The sequence below is a fragment of the Fukomys damarensis genome, unplaced genomic scaffold (assembly GCF_012274545.1).
Source record: "Fukomys damarensis isolate Sample0158 unplaced genomic scaffold, DMR_v1.0_HiC HiC_scaffold_16, whole genome shotgun sequence".
Classification (NCBI taxonomy): Eukaryota; Metazoa; Chordata; class Mammalia; order Rodentia; family Bathyergidae; genus Fukomys; species Fukomys damarensis.
The window spans coordinates 127,855,326-127,880,141 of NW_022900928.1; the positions used below are offsets into that span (position 1 = coordinate 127,855,326).

General features: G+C 40.4%; 1 protein-coding gene across 1 annotated transcript in view; it reads right to left on the reverse strand.

Moving 5' to 3' along the window:
* Dner (delta/notch like EGF repeat containing) overlaps nt 1-24,816 on the reverse strand; it is a 195,230-nt gene that overhangs the window by 15,330 nt on the left and 155,084 nt on the right. Inside the window, exons 9-10 of the mRNA XM_010608136.3 lie at nt 19,190-19,303; nt 2,793-2,924 (exon numbers count right to left, since the gene is read on the reverse strand). Of these exons, the coding sequence (XP_010606438.2) occupies nt 2,793-2,924; nt 19,190-19,303 (246 nt within the window). The remainder of the gene's footprint in view (nt 1-2,792; nt 2,925-19,189; nt 19,304-24,816) is intronic.

Sequence of the window (24,816 nt, forward strand, 5' to 3'; positions counted from 1 at the left end):
ATCAGCTATTTGAATTATTCTATTAGGATGGTCCAGGACCAATTTTCTTGATGATTTTGGTAAGTCTGTTTAGTCTGCTATATTGTGTGTGTAAATCTGTTGGTAAATATGTTTAATCTACTTCTATACTAAGTGGGGACCTAACAGTAACTCAAAAGGGGAAAATTCCTAAGAAACATCCATCATCAGGGTAAACACTGGGCACAGGAAGTAACTAACTATGGAACAGCTAAAATGGTATGAATGCGCATAAAAATCCTCTTGGGGTTTTGGAATCTCTAGAACAAAGTCAACTGATTCTCACATGTTGTTCATTAAGGAGAAGCAAGTTTTCAGAGTATGCATAGCCTCTGTATTTGTAAGCCTCCCATATGTATTTTATACTAAACTTTTTTTTTTTTTTTTTTGCATGTGCAAAAGTCAACATTCTGTAGGATTCTGTAAGAGAAAAATAAGAGCAAGTCCCTACCTTGTAATTTGTGCATCCTGGCCTACTATGATACTATTGTGAGGCTGAAATCCCATAATACTAGAACTAGAAGCATAAGCACTAATTAGAACACTGAATCCCTCATTTTATGGATGAAAAGCCAGGCTCCAGAGCGATGAAGTAACATTTCTCCCATTTGTGGCTGGAGGTGGCAGGAGATTCAGTCTAAGACCCAACACCTTGGCCTGGAGAGCTGCGTTTATTCCAGTTGTAGTCTCATCTTGAGTAGGGACAACCCACAGTCATGGAAATAACATCCTTAGACAAAACTGTTATAGGTAATATTGATTCCAAGTAATCTCTAAATAGTATCATTTTGAAAGACAAGTAGGAGAAGAAATGAAACAGTTGACAGGGTGAGACAGTATGCAAAATAAAGGTCCTCAAAGATGCCCATGTCCTACTTCTCAGATTTGTCAATGTTTTGCCTTCTATGGAGCAAGGAATTTTGCAAGTTGATTGAATTGAGGATCTAGAGAGGGAAAGATTATCCTGGTTTAACTGGAAGGGCTCAGTGTAATCACAAGTTCAGAGGGGTAAATTTGTCCCCGAGCTAGAATATGAGACGGTGAGAATTTGAAACCAAATGTGATCCTTTTTATTATTCCACCCTTGTGTGTCTTTTGACTACACTGCCATCACTAGAAGGCAGTAAAACTTAAATGTTTTCTCTACTATTGTAGAATTTTTTCTTCCAAAAAATATTGAGGACATCCTGTGTGTCCCTGACTTTTCTTACCCATAGTCCCCTAGATATTTATCTCCATAAATATTGTTTTAAAGTTATAAATAGATAATACGGTGCCCCAAGTCACACTTGTCACTTCATAGAATTGCCAAATTTTAGAATGAAAACTGGTCTCATGTTACGGATATGTACACTGAGGCATAGCAGTCACATTCTGAGAGCCGTGGCCAGGGCATGAACCAAGGTCCTGATGGCCCAAGTCTGGGATTCTCTCCACCAACCAATTCCACTACACTGGAGCTCAATATTTTGTACCACATTTCAGTCTTTAGCATTTTTAGCATCGAAATCTTTTTCTATCTCTTGACTTTCTCTTCAGCAAGGAAGTTTTTCCCACACTTCTACAGGAAAGAAAGTTGGTCCTGAGGCCATTCTGGATAGGAACATTAGGGAAGGTTGACGAGAGGCTGGAAAAAAAATATTCTGTTCCTTCTCAAGTTATGAATCAAAGAAAAGACAAAGAAGGGACAGGAAGAGGCCAAATCGTATCTTTGTTATTGGTAAAGTTGATGCTAGGGAATGTGCTTCATATTTTGGGATAAGAGAGTTTCCTAGCCACCCCACTTCAGATACATACTGAGTTCAACAACCTCTCCCCATCTGGACCACTGCTGAGAGGCTTGATCTTGTAACGCTCACAGCATGGAAGAGCAGACAGGTGAGCTCAAGAAGCCAGACAGACAGATGAACAGATAGACAATGCTATGTCCACTTATTTGCTTCTTTCCAGACTCACACAGCTGACAGGTTATTCTTATCCACCAAGGAGTAAAGTGAGCATGAGGAGGCCCAAGAAAGGACACCTACAGGACATTGTTCCCAGGAAAAGAAGCATCTAGATAAGGAAGAAGCAACCCTCCAACCAGAATGGTTGGATTTCACCTGCCCTGGCTGACTTACATAAGGCGCTACCTTTTAATGTTGAATCTTTAGCAATCTCCAACACAACTGAAAACAAAATCCTGTGTCAGCTCTCATTTTCACTTCCGTCTTGGTAGACAGTTTCTCTGTATCAAATCTTGATGCTGACATTGTCGACCTTCCGCAAGTTCACCCATCATATAACACTGACCCTGAAGGAGCCCAAATGTTTTCCAGCTTTTCTTTAAAGCTCACCCTCACTGCACTTTTCTTCAGGCAACTGATGGAACGCAAGGCATTTTAACACACTCGGGGAGACAAACATGTGAAGTGAATTTACATTCTGGGTTGGCTTTTTAAAATTTGTGGCACAAAGGCTCTATTTTTTGATATGACTCTAATGCTTCCCTCTTAAGCACATTTTTGGCTGCCGGAGTCACAGTGAACTCTGGATGACATCTGCAAATTCCCATCCTTGCAGAAAGGCTGGATGCAGACTTGGGAAGGAGAGGAGTGGGGTCGGGGCACAATGCCGGGGAAGAGCAGGGACACGGCTGTGACCCAGGTGGCACTTTTGTCCTTCACTGCTTCAGTATCAGCGTACAGGGGCTTTCTGGTCACAGTTGGCACCCTCTTCTTGCTGAAGGAAAATGTCAGGCTAAGTAACAGCAGCCGAGACGCAGAAACACTTACGGATTTCACAATTTGCGCCCACCCAGCCATGAGGGCAGCGACAGGCGTAACCATTGGGCTGGTCCAAGCAGGTTCCAGCATGATGGCAAGGGCTACTGTCACACTCATTTATGTCGATGTCACATTCTTCACCTAGAGAGACAGGGAAAGGGGTAGTGAGATGTCTAGCGACAGCTCCCATCACCCCCAGATCCTGGGCTGGCGGTTGTGATGTCCAGCAGTGGCACCAAATGGATCTATTCCGTGGATAAAGTACAGAACTCTCCGAAAATTCTAGACAAAAGATCTTTTGTAAAGTAAAGTAAAGCAGAAAGACAGAAAAGAAAAAGAAAAATACTTGTAAGAAGAACCTCTCCTTTGGTCCATTGACTAGTTAATTCCACCTGATTGCCAAACCTAAGCAAACCTTTTGAGGTTGACAGAAAAGCAAACTTAGGTTCCTGAATTTACAAAAGAAGTCAATTTTATTTTGGATTTCAGCAGCTGTATCTTGTTATTTAGTTTTCTAAAACCTCGGAATGCTGAAAAGTCACAGTTTCTGATTATTTTGTAGCCAAGTATTGGATTTGCCAGACTGGACACTCTTTTCTGGACACAGCTGTCTGCCTGGCCTGACTCAATTACGAAAATTTACTCCACTTTCCAAATCCCTAGATCTGGCTGGGGCACAGGGAGAAGGTGGACTCAAGAAGCTCAGGGAAAACCTGGGCCCCTTAAGAAGAGACAGTTGCTGGGGTTTACCTACAACTGACAAAATCCTCCCTGGGAAAAGGTGGCCCTAAGGAAACTCACCTTCGCTTTAGTCTATTGTTCTACCATAACGAAGGCTACGACCTCGGGTTCCTGACCTTGCCCTACACCCAGCATTTCCAAGCATCATTACCTTCCTCAGAGAATCCGGAAGAAAGTTACAGAACAGGTTCCAGAGCCAATGTCACAGTGATCCAAACATCAGTTTACAGAAAAGAGCTTGTAATCAAAAGGTCCAAGAACAAAACCACCTGCAAGTGATTTTACACTCATCACAGTAAGTCACTGTAAAACTAACCCAAAGGCATCTCATCAAAGCTGAGGAGGAGCCTTCAAATTGAAGCATTCACTCTTAAAAGTGTGAAAATGAGGAAAAGGAATTTTCAAAGTAAGACTTCATTTGGTCAGGTAAATGCAGAAAAGGAAAAAAAAAACTCTTAGCACTGTTATAGTCATAGACTGAATAAGGACCAAATAAAATATTTTGTCCATTTTTCAAAAGACAATATCTCATTACATTCAGATAATTACTTTCAGGCTTATTTAGCATTAAATTGAATTTCTATCTTCTTTTGGTTTGCCTCACATTTATAAAACCACCATATGTTACAGACCATTTTGGAGGAGGAATCTCACACTAAAATACTTCACATCTGTTTCATTTCACACTCTTTAGGATCCTGGCATCTGACTATTTCATTTTAAAAGTAAAATCTCTTGAACAAAACATTTACTACTTCTGGGTCAGACTAGGTTGATTATAATTCAGCAGTGTCTAAGTGAATTTGTTTCTTGCAATAAATATAGTAATTTACATCGAGAGAAAGGACATGAAATTGCATCTTGCTAACCTATTTCAAAGTTTGTCTTTCTATTAATGGAGTAAATCATTCTGAGTGGGAAAGGACATAGACTAAACTATTACAGATGGCATTACATGGTAGACTAGCTGAAGAGGCATAAACAAGAATATGCTGAGAAATGTTGAAGGACAAAACCAAAGACCTTGACAGATATATACATCAGTACTATTTTCCAACTCTTTGGGAAGGCAAGCTTAACAGAGGTGTTTAGTAAATGATAGCTTTATTCAGCTGGCAGTATGAACACTGCAATTCTGAAATGGGACACCCCATTATCTGAATAACAGTAGCACAGAAGTGGCCTGACTTCCCACCATTCCAGTCTGGCAAATTCAAAAGCCCTATTCTGTTCCCTGATGTCCAACGTCCATGTTGTTTTTGTCTAATTTCCTAAACTCTGTGCAGTGCAGTCCAGGGACTGTCCATTCAGTCTATCCAGACTCCTCTAGCCCAGAGTTTCTCTAAGCAGGTGCACTCAACATTCAGAATACGGAACAGTCCAATGCACGTGTTAGAGCATGAGTTACTGGGGGCTGTAGTATACAGTCAGGATGTCTCTTCTTGGAACCCACTGGATTGAAAGGATTTTGCAGGAATGAAGACGGCAGAAAAATGTAGGAGGGACTCTTTCTGTAGACTTTTGTCAAATGGCTAACATCCATCCATGGTCCTAACAACTAGGGTCCAGAAAGAGTGTTTTCCCCATGCCATTGTAATTTTCACCACCACCATGTCCTTAGAACTGCAACGGAAATGAAGTGACCTAAGTAAATGATATAAACTCCATGCCATTGGGGGCCCAGTTAGCTGGCAGCTCTTCACACAGCGAGGTGACAGAGCCCTGCAGCAATTCAAAGCTGTGTCTACATGCAAGTAGGTGACCTGCATACAAACCAACACTTCCAGTTGAATCCGTTTTCCTTCAACTGGTTCTCATGCTGCTGGTGAGAACATGGGGTGGCTGGCAGAGTCATGCAAGGGGATTTTCAACTACAGGACTCCCGTGGATGACTGCTGTTCACTGCCCTAAAGTGACCACGCTTTTTACTATCCATCTCATGCAAAGTGTATGAACATTTATTATGAATTGTGGAAAACAACTTCGACTTCCATTATGTTTCCCTCAAATTAAAAGCGTTATGTCTTTCTATGCATTTCAACACCCTGACATTCCATTTCTAAACTACATGCAGCTTAGCTCAGTTTATTAGATGCGTTCTTAGTATTAGATACTATGTTTCTTCACTAATAGTTAACTTAATAAATCTATAAGCCTTTTTTGGCCCTAGCTAGTAAATTCTTTAGTTGACTTGCATACTCTTCTTTATCATCTGAGTTGGGGAAAAATAAATTATCCTCTAATCACTGTTATGCTTGAATAACATTTGTGAAGAGATTATAAAATGAAATTTCTCCTTGACTAAGGCTGGTAAACAGGGTCTGAACTTTAAATGTTTGACACATTCTTTTCAATTTCCTACTCTCTAAGACGCAATACCTATAATAGGTGTATTTTGTAGCACTGTACTTATGCAAGTCTACAAGCATACTAATTCTGTTTGTCTTTCTTGGATAAATTAGGAAATGCAAAAGATCAAGAGAAACTCCAAAGTCTTTACTATTCATAAATTCTTCAGCTGTCAGAGACTACCTGGAGAGATATCAGTGATAGCATTATAATCATAATTATCTAGTATTAAGCTCATGCCCCCGTGTGTTAGGCACTGCCAGACGCTTTAACTATAATTCCCTTATTCTTCACAAGGATTTTATTCCAGATGAAGCAAGTCTAAAAAATTATTTGGAACTTTTTCTATCATAGTGAAGTAACTGGAACTTGTCATCCTCCCACTGTAAACAACTAGACAAATTGATGTAATATATGAAAAAAAAAAACACTTTCAAGAATTGGACAATAGACAGTCCAGGACTGTGATTGCTGCAAGAAGAGAAATAAAATAGTTTAGCAGCACAATTATCCTGGATTTCTGCCTGTGGCCAGTTTAGAACACAATGGTCTCACTGAATGGAGGAGACAGAGATCAGAGTTTGTGGACGCCAGGGTAATTATTCAGAGGGGAGACCACTAGAGAAGATAAAGGCATCCAGGAGAAAAAAACCCAGAAATATGCTGTATCCTTTGAGTTTGTTGTTGAATACTGTGGGTAAGCTAAAACTCCAGGAGCCTAACAAGCAATATAAAAGATGAACACTTCACAAATTCACAGGGGACTTGGAAATATTCCAGTTCACCCAAGCCAGAACGGAAAAATTTCAATGACTACTCAGTATATTCAGAGAAGCTACAAAAGTTCACCTCAAGGTGGTAAGGTAAATCAACCCCTAGAGTGAAGGCCACTCCAAACTCACACCCCAAAATGTCAAAAGGAACATTGAAAGGATCAAATAGGCTGGTAAGAAATTTACCTACCACAAAGAAAAGCTAGCACATGTGTATGTGCACACACACGCACACACACACACACACACACACACACACACACAAACAAAACCAAATCAAATCATTCAACAACTTATTCCACAATGACCAGCATCCAAAGAAATGATTTTGGAAAATAAAAGAGAATAAATAGATAGAAATCTTTTGGCCCAATTCAATAGTTGTGTAGCCACAATAGTATTTTATTTGATCAAGGCTGGGTTGTATTGGCAGAGGAAAAGACACAAAAATCAATGAAAAAGAATAGAGGATCTAAAACAGACCCATACAAATATGGCCAAGTGCTTTGACAAAGGTTCAAAGGGAATTTAGTGAAGGAGACTCAGCCTTTTATTTATTTTTTTTTCCTCATTGGGTTTATTGGTACATTTTAGGTATACAGTACAGTTACATTCATTATTGGGATCTTGTACCTTTACATGACAGGTCTTGGTGAGACACAACCTTTTAAATAAATGATCCTTGAGAAATTTTACTTCTACAGGCAAAGGAAAAAAAGAAAAAAAAATTAAACCTCTAGTTTGACCATACCAGGAAAGAAAAAAGTCTGTGAAAAGGAATGAAAGTGTGTAATAAATGTACCAACGAGCCTCACTACAGGGTGGAGGAGGAGGCATTGATCAAAGGCACTGACCAGACCGGATGCTAAGGAGCCCTGCCTAACCATTGAGTTCTGGTGAGTAATGTTATTTCACACAAGGATACACGTTAACAATTTTAGTCCTGCTGTGCATGTCCAGTGGAATTGAACAATACATGAAGGGCTGTCAAATGGTAAGAGCCAGATATGGTCTACTGATGTGGGAGTTTATAAATAAACAAAGGCAGAAGACTAGACTGGTCCACATGGTGATAGATTAGAGTTGGAGATCACACAGTAACTCATGTTTAGCTTACTACTGGCATATTTGGCCACACAGGATGAAACATACGATATGTACATGCATATACACTTAGGAAGATATAGACAGATAGACAGATATTAATCTGCCTTGCTCTGTCGGCTGACAGCACCTAAAAGCAAAGCCATCCCAGGAGCAACGAGGGCAGATGGTGCTCAGATCTTCATTTCTGATATCATTTTCCAATAAGGAAACAGGAACCCTTGGAGCAACGGACGTCGATTCTGGGACTGGGGCAGGAAACACACACATGAGACTGGAACATCTTGCAGTGCCAGAAAATACAAACTGCTAACAAAACAAAACAAAATAAAACAAAAACAGCAACACTCTCCTGCCATAAGAGGGATGTGTCACCGCAGCCAACTGAAAGAACCCCCAGTGACCAAAGCCGGGACATTTTGAACAACAAAATGAATTTGAAGAGTACTGGATTGTAACCCAGAGTATAAACTAAATACTCACAAGTTCATGTTAATATAAATAAAAGACTGGATAAATAAGCAAATGGAGGGGAATAAGCAAACCTCTCAAGCGGAAGAATTCCAAACAGTTCTTATAGGGGAGCATAGTCCCCCAGTCCTTGAGGGTGGGCTGCACAAAGTGAGTTCCTTCCAGCAAGCAAAGTGTGGGAAGGAGGGAGAAAAGTAATGGTACAGTGGGAAAATCTGACCAACACCACCACAGCTAAGTGTCCAAGGTCAACACCAGTGATCGTAAGCCATGTTGCTAATGTGTAGCTTTGGGATGACAAAATGGGCAAAAGACAGAAGGAGATCCTTCCCCCAGGAGGAGACTCAGATGTCAAGCAAGCACATGCAAAGATATTCAAGGTCATTTACCATTAGTAAAATTCAATTTGAAACCATATGAGGCAGCATTACCCACCTAGCAGAATAGTAAAGACTCAAGAGACAGCTGTGGACAAAAAGACCAGCAGGATCTGAACCAGGTGCAAAGGGTTATCAGAGAGCACCCAGGCTAGGAGAGGGAGAGCAACAGGTTCTCTCTGGGTTTGAAGATTGGAAGGAGCCTGTTTTCAACTTCAGCAAGGAAAAAGGTGCTCTCCACTGAGAATATCCAGAGTTTACCTGCTGGCCTCCGAGGGACGTGTCTCCACCCAGCCAGGAAAGATGAAAGTGTCACTGGATTGAGTCTCTAGTTAAATAGCAATGATCTGCCTAATTCCCTCCACTGTGCCAATCAAGAAGCTCTCGAACACTCAACAGTTGCCCAAAGTTAAGTTTTGCTAAGCCTCAAATACAATAAGAATATATGGATCCAAGGCAGCAGCCTCCAAAATCAGAGAGGTTCCATGCATGCTCTAGTTCTCAGGATTGTTCCTTCTAGCTGGACGTGGAGGTGCACACCTGTAATCCCAGCACTCTGCGAGACTGAGGCGGGAGAACTGAAAGTTCGACCCCAGCCTGGACAACTTGTCAAATAAGCAAAACCCTCTCTCAAAATAGAAAAGAAAAATAACAAACAGCGAAACAAAAGCTGAAGCTGTATCTCAGTGTGAAGGCTCTGGGCCCAATCCCCAGTTCTGCAAATACATTTTTAAGGGGAAAAACAGATTCTATACTCAAATATAGGTAGAAAATAAGCAAAGATAAATAAGACTCTTTACTCTAAGACCTCTCAGAGCCATCAGTATTCAAACATCCTTCATGAAATTCCATGTGGCGTGTTCCAAGTCCCAGAGTAATTTGGCCACAGAACCCTTTCTGCATGGAGCATCTCCTTGGATGGAGGTTCTGTAAAACTCAGCGGCACAATTGCCCAAATTATTCAGCAATCACTCTGTGGTCCTGGACAGGCTGAAAATTCAGCAGGGCCACAAAGATGCAGACAGCTGCTGTTCTCAAAGACTAGCTAGAGTGGCGCTGGAACCTGCTCTGCTGAGTCCAACCGCTCCTGTGACCCAGTGGGTACCTAGAGTCAGGCTTGCTGCCTGAGTGTGATCAGCACCATGGTGGTGGTGGGGAGGTAAGCACAGGGGTCTGGGAAACAGGAGGCAGAGGGGAAGAATATTATGTGTGGGAGACCACCCCACTGATTTTGCCCCAAGCAGTCCTGTAAGCAGTGCAGCCTGTAAAGCATTAACCCCACAATGGGCTTGTTTACAGACATGAGTCTGGCTGAGGTCAGTTACTTTTAATCAAATTCTGTTTCCAGAGTTAAAACCTTCTTTACTAAAAAGACAAGGATAATTATTAACCACAGCCTATATTTTGGCTGTCCTGTTCCTAATTCAAGAAAGCTTTGTCTCTTCTTTTACAAGCCTTGCCTGCATCAGCAACGTATCCATAGCACCTCCACACAGTCCCTCCACACAGCCCCTTTACCTCAACCTAACTATGATGTCACCAGTAAATATCAACATCTCTGGGTTTCCGTGACCTTTGCATGTTCAAGCCTCTGACTGCTCAAGCACTGGTCATCCTGGCTCCCTGTATCTATCTCTTTAACTCTGTCTCAGTCTTCTTCTCACCGAATGATGCAGCACTGAGAAGGACATCAGAACCACCTCCAGGGTCTATGATAGTTACTGAGAAAAATCTTATTCGGAGCATCTAGGACTCTGGTGAGAAGAGGAACCAGAACAAGGCTGGAAAGGCTGAATGAGAAGAGTCTGCTCAGGGCTTGATGGTCAGAACAATGAAATGCCAACAGGCAGGGGGTAACAAGAAGAGATTCCCACCAGATATGGTCTCTGCAGTGTGGAGAATGGACTGGGGTTAAGGGGGGAGAGGTGTGGGAGAACTTTTGGAGGAATTGCCAGAAGGCAGGGAGGAAGCCAAGTTCACCTGGTGCTAATTCTGCTGAGTAAAGATGCTTTAAGAGGTTTTTAGGAATCCTCAGCAGATAGATACAGGTTAATAAGAAGGAGAGACAGGTGTCAAAATGATTCCCCATAGAGAACTAGTTGGGATGGACCAGCAAACCTGGGGTGGCAGTAATACCATTTGATGAGATAGTGAATATTTAAAGAAGAAAGGAGAAGACAGTCGATGAACTTGACATGTTTTTGAGACATCACCTGAATAGGGAGCTGGAGATGTGCTACAGATTCTAAAGAAAGCATTATATTTTATCTCTCACAAGATACCAAAGTAAATTTCAAATGGACTAAAGATTTAAATGCACAAAACTAACTCATGACGATTATAATGAGAACACTTATAGTCTTAATAGATAGAATAATTCATGAAACAACAAGAAACCAAAAGAAAATAGCAAGGTTAAATTACATAAAATTAAAATATGATATATGTAAAGCAAAACACTTTATACATTTTTTTTTTTGTACCAGGGATTGAACTCAGGTCCTGGCACTTGAGAGGCAGGTGGCAGAACCACTGAGCTAAATTCCCAGCCTTATACATATTTAAAAGGCAAATGACAAAAAAGGCAAGTGATGGTATATTTATAACCTGGTCAGTTTAAATATAACATACTAAATATGAAGAGTTATTTCAAATCAAGAAGAGTAAAGATTAGAATGAATGAACTAGAAGAAAAGCAGACAAAAGGTATGGATATAGAGTTCATAAAAGAAGAAACACAAATGACAAAAACATGTAAATTTTCAAACAGGGAGTCAAACACCTGAAAATTAAACACTAAAATGGCACTTTCGCCTATGAAAATGACAATTCTGGAGCATTTGTATCAAGATGATAAAGTAGACACTCTTGTCACTCTTGGTAGAAGTGAATGTCGGCCCAATATTTGCTACGTTGTTTTCCCTGGAAAATAATATGGAAATATGTATATGTTCTGGACCCCGAGTTTCTGAAAATGTTCCCCAAATAATAAGATAAATACACAGAGATGAGCATATACTAATGTTCCTTTTGATGCTGTTTGTCATAGGCAAAAGTTCTTAGCTGCCTAAAAGTCAAATTGCAGAGGGACTATAAAAATCATGATTTTCACACAACAGACCACAAGGCAGCCAGAAGAAATGATAAAACAGGAGGATATTTCTTAACAGAGACTCACATTCATGATGCACATATATTTTTAAGTGAAAAGCGGGTTATGAAATAGTATGGGCAGTACAATTGTTTTTATGTTCAAATATTTATGCATATATACTATATATGATTACATACATGAAGAACTTCAGGAAAATCCTTAAGTATCAAAACAATCAAAATGTTAATATGATATCTGATAGTTCAGCTTTAAGTACTGGGTTTTCTTTTTTTTTTTTTTGGTACTGGTGATTGAACTTGGGTCCTTGCACTTGCAAGCTGTCCACCGAACCATTGAGCTAAATCCCCAGCCCCTGGGTTTTTTTTCTATAGACATACTTTGTAATATTTCTTCCATGCTTTTATTACCAGTGGGATAAAAATATCTGGAAAAACTCCAGGATGCTTCCCCAATATTATTTTTTGCCTCCATTGACTGATATATAAGTGTTTGTGTGTGTGTGTGTGTGTGTGTGTGTGTGTATGTGTTTATGAGTCATTCAGCAAAACAAAACCATCTGTGAATCGTTTTCTGGAATAAGCCCACTTCTCAGTCCCAGGAAATCCTGTGACACAGATAAATAGAAAGAAGATCAGAAGTTGCTTCTCCCACATAGTGGCTGCTGGCACCTTCCCCGGGAACACAAATGATGCTCCTATGGGATGGACGAGGGTCAGGGCAGTGCAGAATGCTTGGGCATGGAGGGGACAGTGAGCAGAGGAAGCTCTACAGTGAGGGCGGCACATGTCTTCCTGCTCACTTCTATGGGTGCCTGAGACATCAGCCTCTCCCAACCTGCAAGCCACGGAGACCCTGATGGCCTCTGTCAGTAGAGCAAAGCTCTGAAAACATAGATGCTGTCCTGCTGTCTAAATTTCAGGATTCCTAGACAGAGCAGTCCTGGCTTGGACTTCTTCAGATTCCCCTCTGCTGCATGGCCCAGCCCAATCTATGGGCCTTCCCCAGAGCTGCGCCTTTCCTGGCAGTCACCATTGATTGTCTGGACCCAGCACCAGGAGGGTAGCTGCACGGGTGCTGCTGAGCACCGCCCCCCCAGATCCATTGATTGTGCCAGTCCTTGGATGCACTCTGCAGATGCATGGCTGGCTAAAAAGGGTAGTGACTGATCCTATTGTGTTCCTGATTGTATCAATTGGGATAAAGGATAGGGATTGATTTGACGAGTTGTTTTCTCAACTATGAAAATGAGAATGACTATAAGTCATTAGAGAATCAAAGGCTGGGACACAACAATATCAGGAAGATTTAATGACCCAGAGATTGAATCAAGGACAACCCAACAGCAAAAATAAAGATGAGAAAACATTTAAGCAAGCCACAAAGACAGACTTCCAGTCCACCAATGGAAAGCAGTAGGGCAAAGGAGGATGAAGAGTCTGATAGTGAACCTCCAGGACACTCAGAACTCACAGCACAGGAAGTAACAAAACTGATCAATCAAGCTCTAGAAAAAATCAAAACAGAAATAATTTGCCAGATAACTGTAGAGATGGTGAGCAAAATGAAAGACATGATTCAAGACTACAGAACAGAAACTGAAAAAAAAAAATAGTTGAGCTTAGGAACATAATAGAAACCATGAAGGCCCAGAATAAGAAAGAAATGGAAACAATGAACACCCAACATAGGAAAGAAATGGAATCCATTAAACAGATTCAAACAGATATACAGGAGATTAAAAACTCTCTTGAAAGCATATGCAACAGAATAAAAGATTGCAAAGATAGAATCTCAGATATAGAAGATAGGATTGCAGACAGTGACCGTGAAAAGAGAAGTCTCTTAAAAACAGTAAGGCAGCATGAGAAATCGATCCAACAACTCCTAGATGATGCAAAGAAGAATAACATAAGACTGATAGGAATCCATGAAGTAGCAGGAGAAAATGCAAATGACTTAAAAAAAGCTGTTCACAGAATTAATGACAGAAAACTTCCCAAACAGAGGTGAAGATTTTGACATACAGATAAGCAAGGCATATAGGACTCCAACTAGCCACAATTAAAAAAAAAATCTACACCTAGACATATAATAATCAAGATCCCAGAAACCCAACAGAAGAACAAAATACTACAAGCAGTAAGAGAAAAGAAAGGAAAGCCCATCAGAATCACAGCAGACTTTTCAACACAAACCCTCAGGTCAAGGACAGCCTGGAGTGAGGTATTTCAAGTCCTAAAAGAAAATAACCTACAATCAAGGCTGATGTATCCTGCAAAACTCTCTTTCAGAATGGATGGAGAAATAAAATACTTCCATGACAAAGAACACTTGGGAAACTTCATGAATACTAAACCAGCACTACAAGAAAATTTAAACAATATCCTAGAAAAAGACAATGAAGATCACAACACCATCAGGCCCAAAAGAGCAATTCAAATAGCCAAGGCAAGAAAGTAAAAGGAGAGGACAAAAAATTAAAAAGAGTCAACAAAAGGACAACAACATGACAATAATAAGTCAGTACATATCAGTTATAACCATCAATGTCAATGACCTCAATTCACCAATCAAGAGAAACAGATTGGCAGAATGGATTAAGAAGCAAAACCCAACAATATGTTGTATATAAGAAACACACCTAGTGCAAAAAGAAGCCCATAGACTGAAAGTGAAAGGATGGCAAACAATCCTCCACGTGACAGGAGCCCAGAAAAAAGTAGGGGTAGCAATCTTATTTGCAGACAAAATAAATTTCAAACCAAAACTGATTAAGAGAGACAAAGAAGGCCACTACATCCTTGTAAAGGGAACAATCCAAAAGGAAGAAATGACAATCATAAACATATATGCACCAAATATAAATGCCCCCAATTATATAAAACAAATATTAAGTAACATGAAAAATCAAATAAGCACTAATACAAGTGTAGTGGGGGGATCTAAATACCTCACTATCACAAATAGACAGATCATCTAGACAAAAAAAAATCAACAATAAAATACTAGAACTGAACCAAGCTTTTGAACGCATGGACTTATTAGATGTCTATAGAGTGTTCCACCCCACAAAATCAGAATATACATTCTTTTCAGCTGCACATGCATTATTCTCCAAGATAGATCACATAGTAGTTCACAAAACAGGTGTGAATAAATGCAAAAGAATTGAAGTTATTCCCTGTATACTATCAGATCACACTGCAATAAAGCTGGAGATCAATAGCATAAGAAACCGTAAGAACTTCACAAACACATGGAAATTGAACAACACTCTCCTGAACAATCAATGGATCACAGAGGAAATTAAAGAAGAAATCAGACAGTTTTTACAAATAAACAAAAATGCCAATACAACATACAGGAATCTATGGGACAAAATGAAAGCAGTTCTACATGGAAAATTCATAGCACTGAATGCCCACATTAAGAAAACAGAGCAAGCTCAAATAAACAACCTAATGATAAATCATAGACTCCTAGAAAAACAAGAGCAAGAAAAACCCAAAGCTCGAACAAGAGAGGAAATTATAAAGATTACAGCAGAAATCAATGCAATGGAAACTAACAAAACAATACAAAAAATAAATGAATCAAAGAGTTTTTTTTAAAGAATAAATAAAATTGATAAACCCTTAGCAAACCTTATCAAAAAAAGGAAAGAAAAGGCTCAGATTCATGCAATCAGGAATGAAAAAGGCGAAGTCACAACAGATCCGAAAGAAATCCAGAGGATCATTAATACCTACTATGAGAAATTGTACTCTAATAAAATGGAAAACACAGAAGAAGTGGACAGATTTTTAGATACTTATGAATTACCAAAGTTGAACAAAGAAGATAAAAACATTTTAAACACCCCAATCACAATCAGTGAAACTGAAAATGAAATTAAAAACTTACCAACAAAGAAAAGCCCAGGTCCTAATAGATTCACTGCTGAATTTTACAAGACATTTAGAGAAGAACTACTGCCATTACTCTTCAAACTTTTCAATGAAATTGAAAGGGAAGCTATACTTCCAAATTCATTCCTGGAAGCAAGTATCACTTTGATTCCCAAACCAGGTAAAGACAGAACTGAAAAAGAGAACTACAGGCCAATCTCCTTAATGAACATAGATGCAAAAATCCTCAATAAGATACTAGCAAACAGAATACAGAGGATCATCAAGAAGATCATACATCCTGACCAAGTCGAATTTATTCCAGGGATGCAAGGATGATTCAACATACGTAAATCAATAAATGTAATACACTATATTAACAAAGTCAAGGACAAGAACCACATGATCCTCTCAATAGATGCACAAAAAGCATTTGACAAAATTCAACACCCATTCATGATAAAAAATCTACAAAAAATTGGGATAGATGGTCTATATCTCAACTTTATAAAGGCTATCTGAAAAACCAACAGCCAACATCATATTAAATGGCCAAAAACTGAAAACCTTCACATTAAAATCAGGAACAAGACAAGGATGCCCACTATCACCACTCCTCTTCAATATAGTTCTGGAAACATTTGCCATAGCAATTAGACAAGAGAAAGAAATTAAAGCAATAAAGATAAGAAAGGAAGAAGTTAAACTGTCATTATTTGCTGATGATACGATACTCTACATTGAAGACCCAAAAAGCTCCACCAAAAGACTTCTTAACTTAACAGACACTTTTAGCAGAGTAGCTGGATACAAGGTCAACACCCAAAAATCAACAGCCTTCTTCTACACAAATAACAGACTCACTGAAGGAGAAATTAGGGAAACAATTCCTTTCACAATAGCACCCAAAAAAATGAAGTATCTGGGAATCGATCTAGCAAAAGAAGCAAAAGACCTCTACACTGAAAATCACGCACTCTGAAAAAAGAGATCAAAGAGGATATAAGAAAATGGAAAGATATCCTGTGCTCCTGGGTAGGGAGAATCAACACAGTGAAAATGGCCATACTACCAAAACTGCTATACAGATTCAATGCAATACCAATTGAAATTCCAACACTATACTTCACAGAACAAGAAAGAAGAATCCAAAAATTCATTTGGAACCATAGGAGACCTAGAATAGCAAAAGCCATACTAGGCAACAGACACATGGAGTGGGTATAACAATTCCCAATCTGAAACTATACTACAAAGCCACTGTGATAAAAACAGCATGGTACTGGCAAAGAAACAGACCTGAGGATCAGTGGAAAAGACTGGAAGATACAGAAACAACTCCAGATGTACTAAGCTACCTCATCTTTGACAAAGGAGCTGACCATCCTCAGTGGAGGAAAGATAGCCTCTTTAATAAATGGTGTTGGAAAAACTGGATCTCAACCTGCCAAAGATTAAAATTAGACCCTTATCTTTCATCATGCACTAAATTAAAATCAAAGTGTCTTAAAGATCTAAATATTAAAACAGAAACACTAAACTTGATGGAAGATAAATTAGGCAGAACTCTTGAAGACATTGGCATAGGAAAAGACTTTATGAACAAATCCTCAGTAGCACGGGAACTAGAAGAAAGAATCAGCAACTGGGATCTCATCTTATTAAAAAGCTTCTGCACTGTAAAAGAAACCATCAACAGAACTAAGAAACAACCTACAAAGTGGGAAAAAAATTTTACCAGCTGTTCCTCAGACAAAGGACTATTATCTAAAATATATAAAGAACTCAAAACAAGCAGCCTCCCCAAATATAAAGACCCAATTCAAAAATGGGCATCTGAAATGAAAAGACATTTCTCAGACAAAGAAGTAAAAGCAGCAAGTAAATATATGAAAAAATGCTCCACATCACTGGTCATTGGAGAGATGCAGATGAAAACAACACTGAGATTCCACCTCACCCCACAAAGAATGGCTGCTATCAAGAAATCACACAATAACAAATGTTGGTGGAGTTGTGGGGAGAAAGGAACCCTTCTCCATTGTTGGTGGGAGTGCAGACTAGTGCAACCACTATGGAAATCAATATGGAGATACCTCAAAAAGCTAGGTCTAGAGGTTCCATTTGACCCAGCCATCCCTCTGCTGGGTATCTTTCCAAAAGATTTAAAAGAATCATATCACAGTGATATATGTGCACCAATGTTTATAGCAGCACAGTTTGTAATAGCTAAAACTTGGAAACAGCCCATCTGCCCATCTGTTGGAAACTGGATAAAGAAGATGTGGTTTTTCTATAAAATAGAATACTACTCAGCCATAAAAAATTAGAAATTAGAGTAATTCATAGGAAAATGGACACATATTGAGGATATACTCCTAAGTGAAATAAGTAAGTCACACATGTGTAAATACCGAATAGTTTCCCTGGTGTGATAATAGTACGAAAGATCCTAATGGGATAATTAAGAGTGTGAAATAGGAAGAAAAGGGCTAAAGGTGTAGGGAAAGGGGGAAGGGTAGGGGCAAGAAAATAAGGGAAAAGAAAAAATGGAAAATGAGAAAATGGAAATAAAGAGTTTGTTAATGGGGAGGGGAGGAGAGAAGGGGCGTGAAGGGAGGGCAGGGAAGGGGGAAAGACATGAGAACCAAGACCTGTCATGTGAAGGTACAGGATCCCAGTAATGAATGTAACTGTATTGTAGACCTAGATTGTACCAATAAATTAAAAAATAAATAATAAATAAGTTTCAGGATTCCTAGAACTTTGGGGAAAACCAAGGTTCAAACAGATTGTACTCTGGTGGTTCAGAGTTCCTTGGAGATTCTGATGGAAATTAGAGAACCTCCCCTTCACCCAGATACAGCCACACAGAACTTCACAACTGCTTTTCAAGATTCACAAAACTCCCTGAAGCTCACGGAGGGTAGCTCAGAAAAAGGACACCATGTTAGGCTGGAGTTCCCAACCTAGAGCTAACTCCCTCATTCAGAGTTTGGTGACCAGCCAGGCTCCTGTTGAACCCAGCTCTTGTGGCCCACACTCTCCCAGCCCCCTCCTTCCTCCCCACTGCAATAGTACCTGCACCTGCGGTAGCCACACACCTGGGTGTCTTCCCTCACTTGCTACTGCTGCTAATTTCCTTCCGTTTCTAAAATCCTGTTACCTTTATATGGTTCAATAAAAATAAATGTGGAAGCTGCATGCAGTTTCCGTAGAAGACATACAGGATCCTTCCCACTGCCTTCCACCTTAACTCTCTAACGTTACACCCTTTCCGTGCACAAGCACATTTCTGGGTGTCCGTGTATTGGCTCATTTCTCACATTTCCAAGCTGCGGCTCTAACATGCAGTGATGACACTCAGCAAATCCAAGCCCCCAAGCTGATTGCAGATGGCTTCCACTTAATGAAAACATAGCCGACTGTTTTAAAATAAAACTTCATTCAAGCAGCGCTTCTTTACATTTTGCCACTGTACAACACTTCTATTTTGTCATCGTTTGTGCCTTTTAGATTTGGAATTTTTAAGCTCTGTGATCTCAGGGCTTTACAGTAAACCTGAAACCTCAGCTCCTGGGCCACTTGCCTGTGAAGCCTGGTGCGCAGACGCACGTGCCGTTCAGGCTTTCGCTGTCGCAGGCGCCTCCGTTCAGGCAGCTGACGTTGGCACAGGGATCCTTGTACAGTTCACAGTGGATTCCTGCAGGGAAACAGAGGAAAGAGGGTGACTCATCAGAGAATCTCCAGCTCTGTGTCCCTTCAAAGTGAAACACATGAACATCATGGGACAGTATGCAGCAGATTGCTGGCCTGTGTGTGTGTGTGTGTGTGTGTGTGTGTGTGTGTGTATGTGTGTATGCACGCATGCACATGCGTGCAAATGCATACCTGTGCACTCTTGACTTTAGGCAGTTGTGATATCATACCTATGAGAAAACAGCGAATTCAATCCCTGCCCCTAGGCCCTACAATAGTCTTTGTGTGCATTTTCTCTGACTACATGTCCCAAAGCCTAGGACACAGGGCACAGAAAGCTAAAAACCTGAAAGATAAAATTTGTCAATGGCAAATGTTTTCTAAGCCTCCAAAAGAAGCAGAAAATAGCTAGACAGCCTTAATAAAATGCCAAGTGTAATTGATAATAGCACCACGAAGGTGAAGGGTTGGAGTCAGCTATTTCGGCGAGTTCCGCCTGCCTCTGCTCAAGGAACTGCAGGAGAGAGACCACTGCATGCTCACTCTTCACCCTCAAAGACCTCATCAGCTCATCACACAAAACAGCTTGCGCTACACAATGGGCCATGTGCAGGCCTTGCCCTGGGCTGTAGTTCTATACAGCACAAAGAGACAAATGGCCTTGGTTCCCCATTTCACAGATGAGGAAACAGGAAAGAATCTAAGGTTGCAAGGTCAGCAAGGGGGAAAGCTTGGGTTTGAACTTTCTGGTAATCCAATCCAGAATCTCTGCTTGCTAAATCATTTGCCTCATATCAGCGACGGAAATATCCAGAATTCTGTGGAGCTCAACAACCATTTAACAAAGAAGGAGCATTTAAAAACTCTGTAAAGACAGAAAGCTTCCTATGTAAAAATGAACACTGTGTGTGTGTGTGTGTGTGTGTGTGTGTGTGTGTGTGTGTTTATTTCTATTTTTTTGGCAATGCTAGGAACTGAACCCAGGGCCTCATGCATGCTAGGCATGTACTCTACTATTGAGCTATATCCCAGTCATTTCAGTTTGAGACAGGGTCTTGCTAAGTTGTCCAGGTTGGCCTCAAAGCCAATGTTTTCTGAGAGTTTGAATATCAGCTGGTAGCACATCATAGAGTACAAGATAGAGAAGCCTGACTCTCTCTCTATCTCTCCTCTCACTCCTTCTTCCTTTCTCTCTCATACTACACCCCTTAAAGAGGAAGACACACTACATTCTATCTGGATAAGAATGTACATAATGATAAGGCCATCTCTCCAAACAGCCTCAAGAAAAATAAATACAAAACAAATAATAACTAATAACTGAATGGTATTTATTTAATTTGCTCTCCATTACTTGGCTCCTTTTGGGCAAACAACTGCCTCACCCAGTGACTCACACAGGCACCAAACATATCCTTGCTGGGCTTTTCTTCTCTTTCTGTCAACACCTTAAGTAGGGTTAAAAAGAAGGAAAAGAAGGAAAGAAGAAAAGAGAAATAGAATTCCCCATCTATACTCACACTATCACTTGAGTCAAGCATTTTAGTAAGGAAGGCCTTTAACTCCTTTTTATCTTGTGTCTGTCATACTCAACCCATCAACAATTTTCTGCCACACATTTTTCTAAAGTACCTTTCAGATCTTTCCTTTCTTCCTAGCCTGCTGGGATCTGGCTTCACACTACCACATCCATGCTCCTCCTCTGTTTGTCTCCAGGACTGGAAAGAGCCTTCCTGATACAGTAATACCAAAGATCAAACTCAAGGCGAGCTCAAATCTGGCATTTCCTTTTGCCAGTGTGTATGACCTCTTCTCCCCAAAGCTTTTGCTTCTATTTTCCCACTGATTCCCAAGTAGCATGTGCTTAGTGAAGACAATTAAATGTAGAAAAGCAAGATCCATTTCAAAATATTTAACCAAAAACAAAGAATCACATCTTTACAAGTTCTCATGGGGTTGATCAATGGGAACCGGGGTACAAAAAAGATTTTTTTTTTTACTGTAATGAGAAATATAGCCACCATCAAAGTTCAGCGATGCTTGAAACCTTTAAAAAATCCATCAGCCTAAGGAAGGAGCAGTCAGATAATCTTCACTGAGCTTCTAGTAATGCATTAGCCAATCCAGCCAGTATAATATAACAGATTACCATATTCATATTTTTCAAGTGAGGCTGGGAAGCAAATTCTAGGCCAAATATTGAAGCATCTTAACTTTAAAGTCTTCAATCAAATAGACTAGATGAAAACACTCATGCAATTTCAAACTTTTCTTCAGGTTTCCTTTTTGGCAATACTTTTACCCCACTATTTCTCTTTTTACAAAAATAAAGTATTAGCCATTTGAGCATCCATTGAGAGTTTCCTGGCACAAAGACTGAGCCCAAGTATATCTTCACAGAAACACGGCTAGGAGAATTGAGCTGGGTCTCACAAGTCCCCAGGGAGCCCTTGGGTTACGCCCACTTCTATATTCTAAGTTTTGGAGACGATGTCATATCGTGCTGTTGGTCATTGGAGCTGAACAACCATGAGCTAGAAACTTTAAATCCAAGGGCAGCCAGTCCTGGGCATTACTGCTGTGTCCAGCACACCTCCTCTCACTCAAGCCCTCCTCTTAGGCTCCAGGCCTCCATTCCTCCGCTCCTCATCATTCCCAGGGGATCCCAGGCACTTGCCTACTCATCTGGGGCGTCCCACTTCCCCTGCCTGTGAGCTTTCTTCCCTCACAGCCTTCTCCGACCGGAACTCCCCTTGGCACCTCTGAACTCATCTTTCCAGTACCACTGCACATGCATCTCCCTCGTAAGCTGAATCTTTCCCCAAACAGATCAGGCTCTGCCACTGTGCGCTGTGAGCGGGTTGACATCCCGCTGCTACAGAGTTTACCATGCCAGATCACAACCTGTCTGTCCTCCTGTCTGCCTCTGCCACAAATCTCAGAAACCCAAAGGGCAGAGGCCGCAACTCAGTGCATGGGAGGAATAACGGCTGTGACACCGGGATCCCGTCCTTTCCACTGGGATGACAGGTGCCGGTGTATTTTGGCTGACACACAAGTGAGATGGCCAGAGGAGAGAGAAGTCGTTCCAGTTCTAATTGTGCCTCAGACACCCTGTTTCGTCAGGGAAAAAAGCAGGTCCACACTTCAAGCTCAATATGTGGAATGACGCAGGAATCATCCGCTGGTGAATGACGTAGCACGTAAGATTATGTAGCACGCACAATTACGTAGCACGCACGATTACGTAGCATGCATGATTACCAAACCTATGTTTAGTGTACACCTCATCTTAGCCAAAGGGCAGAGAAGCGATCCTATGTTTGGTCTCAAGCAAAAAATAAACTAATTCAGTCAAAACTAGTAAAAATCCATACTTCTCATATTAAGGAACGGAAAGCAATGTTTCTGAAAAGATGTCTCCCAACAGGGCTCTCTACAGAAGTTGATTTTAGAATTAAAATGAGCAAAATTCAAAGAAGAGTAAAGTAACTATAAATCTTTGTTGTTCTCACAAATTTAGTCACAATTAATATTCAAAAACTGAACATCATTGTTTTATCTCCAGGAAAAATAAGTTAGGTAAAGGAAATATACAGGGACTGTACTTTGTACCTAAAATTTGCTTTGTGATAGCATCTTATTGCATTCAGATTTGCTTTCTCCATGAAAACTCTTCCAGTATTTCAACTGGGACATGGCTTGACATTTTGTAAGACCATCTCAGAAGTTACAATCAACATCTCAACCTCAGTCTCATTAGTCCTTGTTTGTGTCAGCCTCAGCCTGCTCTTCTGGTAAAATAATAGCCTGAAGAAGAAAGGAGGAATCCTTTATCTGTCACAGTATGGGAGAAGGGGTGAGGCCCATAAAATCCCCAGAAATTCTCCTTCCCTGATTAAGCGGAATCTACCAAGGAATTGATTGTAGCCATCAAAAAAAGAGTTCTTCTCCTTTCTGCCACCAATTTAGTTGAATGTGCATGTACACATAAACAAACAGGTACAATGTGACAGATCCTATCAACCAGCGATCTCATTTCTGAGTCACTGTCCCTCCCCCACCACGCAGGAAATATGAAAATTATATGAATCCAGATGTTCATTCCAGAATTACTTCTAGTAGCCTCATATCTGATATGATCAATTTGCATAACAAGAGAATGGATAAATATTTCCCCATGGGGACATTGCAAAGCCATTTATATATTCTTAGTAATAAATAAATCAAATCTAAGATCATGGTAACTGTGGGCACAACAGTACAAATTTCTTGTAGCTTTATTCAATTATAGCTATAAAAAAGATATCAAAAAGGATGAAAACAATACAAATTATTGTTGCTTTTGAGTTATGTTGGAGAACCATAAGCAATTTTAATTTTTTCTAAATGTTTTACTGTTATTTTCATAATTAAAATTGAAATGTTTCCTTTCTAAGATTTTTGTCTCCAAACATTTAAAGCAGGTATATGGTTGATCATTTAATTTGTTCTGCTAGAAATAAAATCAATGGAATTATGAGGCCATACTTTGACTTTTGGATAATCTGAGGTTGTGAATACAAACCAAAAGTCACAAACGGTCTTACACTAATTTTGAAGAATGCACCAGACGTTTGGCGTGACTGAAAGGAGATTTCTCTGAGTTTCTCGATGCATTTTGCTTTCTAGCCATGTTGTGATGTACAGTGGAAGATCTATCTCAGGACAGTGTTGGCATTGGCTTCCTTTATTTAAGTGCTGTGTTAAACAATAGTTTTAATTCAGTTAAACATAGCTATTGAGCATTTGCTTTGTGTAAGCCTTCATACTTAGAGCTGCAGAGAATTAAAAAAGAGAAAGAACAAGTTACTGCCTTGGGTAATTATGATGTGGTTCAGGAACAGAGCGAGGTCTGAAGCTAGAAAGCACAGGACACAAGGCTTGATAGTAAATATAAAGAACCTGCTGGAAGGCATCGAGGTGCATCTGTTTGGGGTCAGCATTTCAGATACAGTTAGATCCAGGTACAGAAGTAAGAGTCAGTGAGGACAAAGATGAGGGTGAGAGAAGGGGTCCAAGTATGCACTGTGGGGCCTAACAGAGGTCGTGGTGTCTGGGAAGCAAGGACTCAAGGAGGACAGGGAGAGGAGAACCAGGGCGGCAAGAACAGAGCTGCAGAAAACAGAGCAGGTGACAAGCAGGAAGAAGCCGGGGATCAGTGGGGTGAAGGGGCAGGAACCCCAAGTGCAGGGGAAGGCGAAGGATCCTGGATGCCAGGGAGACGTTTTCCAGGCTTTCACCGTGGGTTTCCTGGAATGCAGTTGAGTGGAGCGGCATGGACAAGAGCCAAATAGAGCGGGTTCCGAAAAGAGCACACAGTAAGGGAGTACGGGAGCTCTCTTCTGCGCCAACTGCTGCAAGATTTGGTGGAAACAAAAACTGGAAGAAAACATGTTAAGTAGAGGAGGACACAACATCAGAGAAGAGGATTTTATTCCACCATTAGTATTCCATGGCATTTATATAGAAATACAA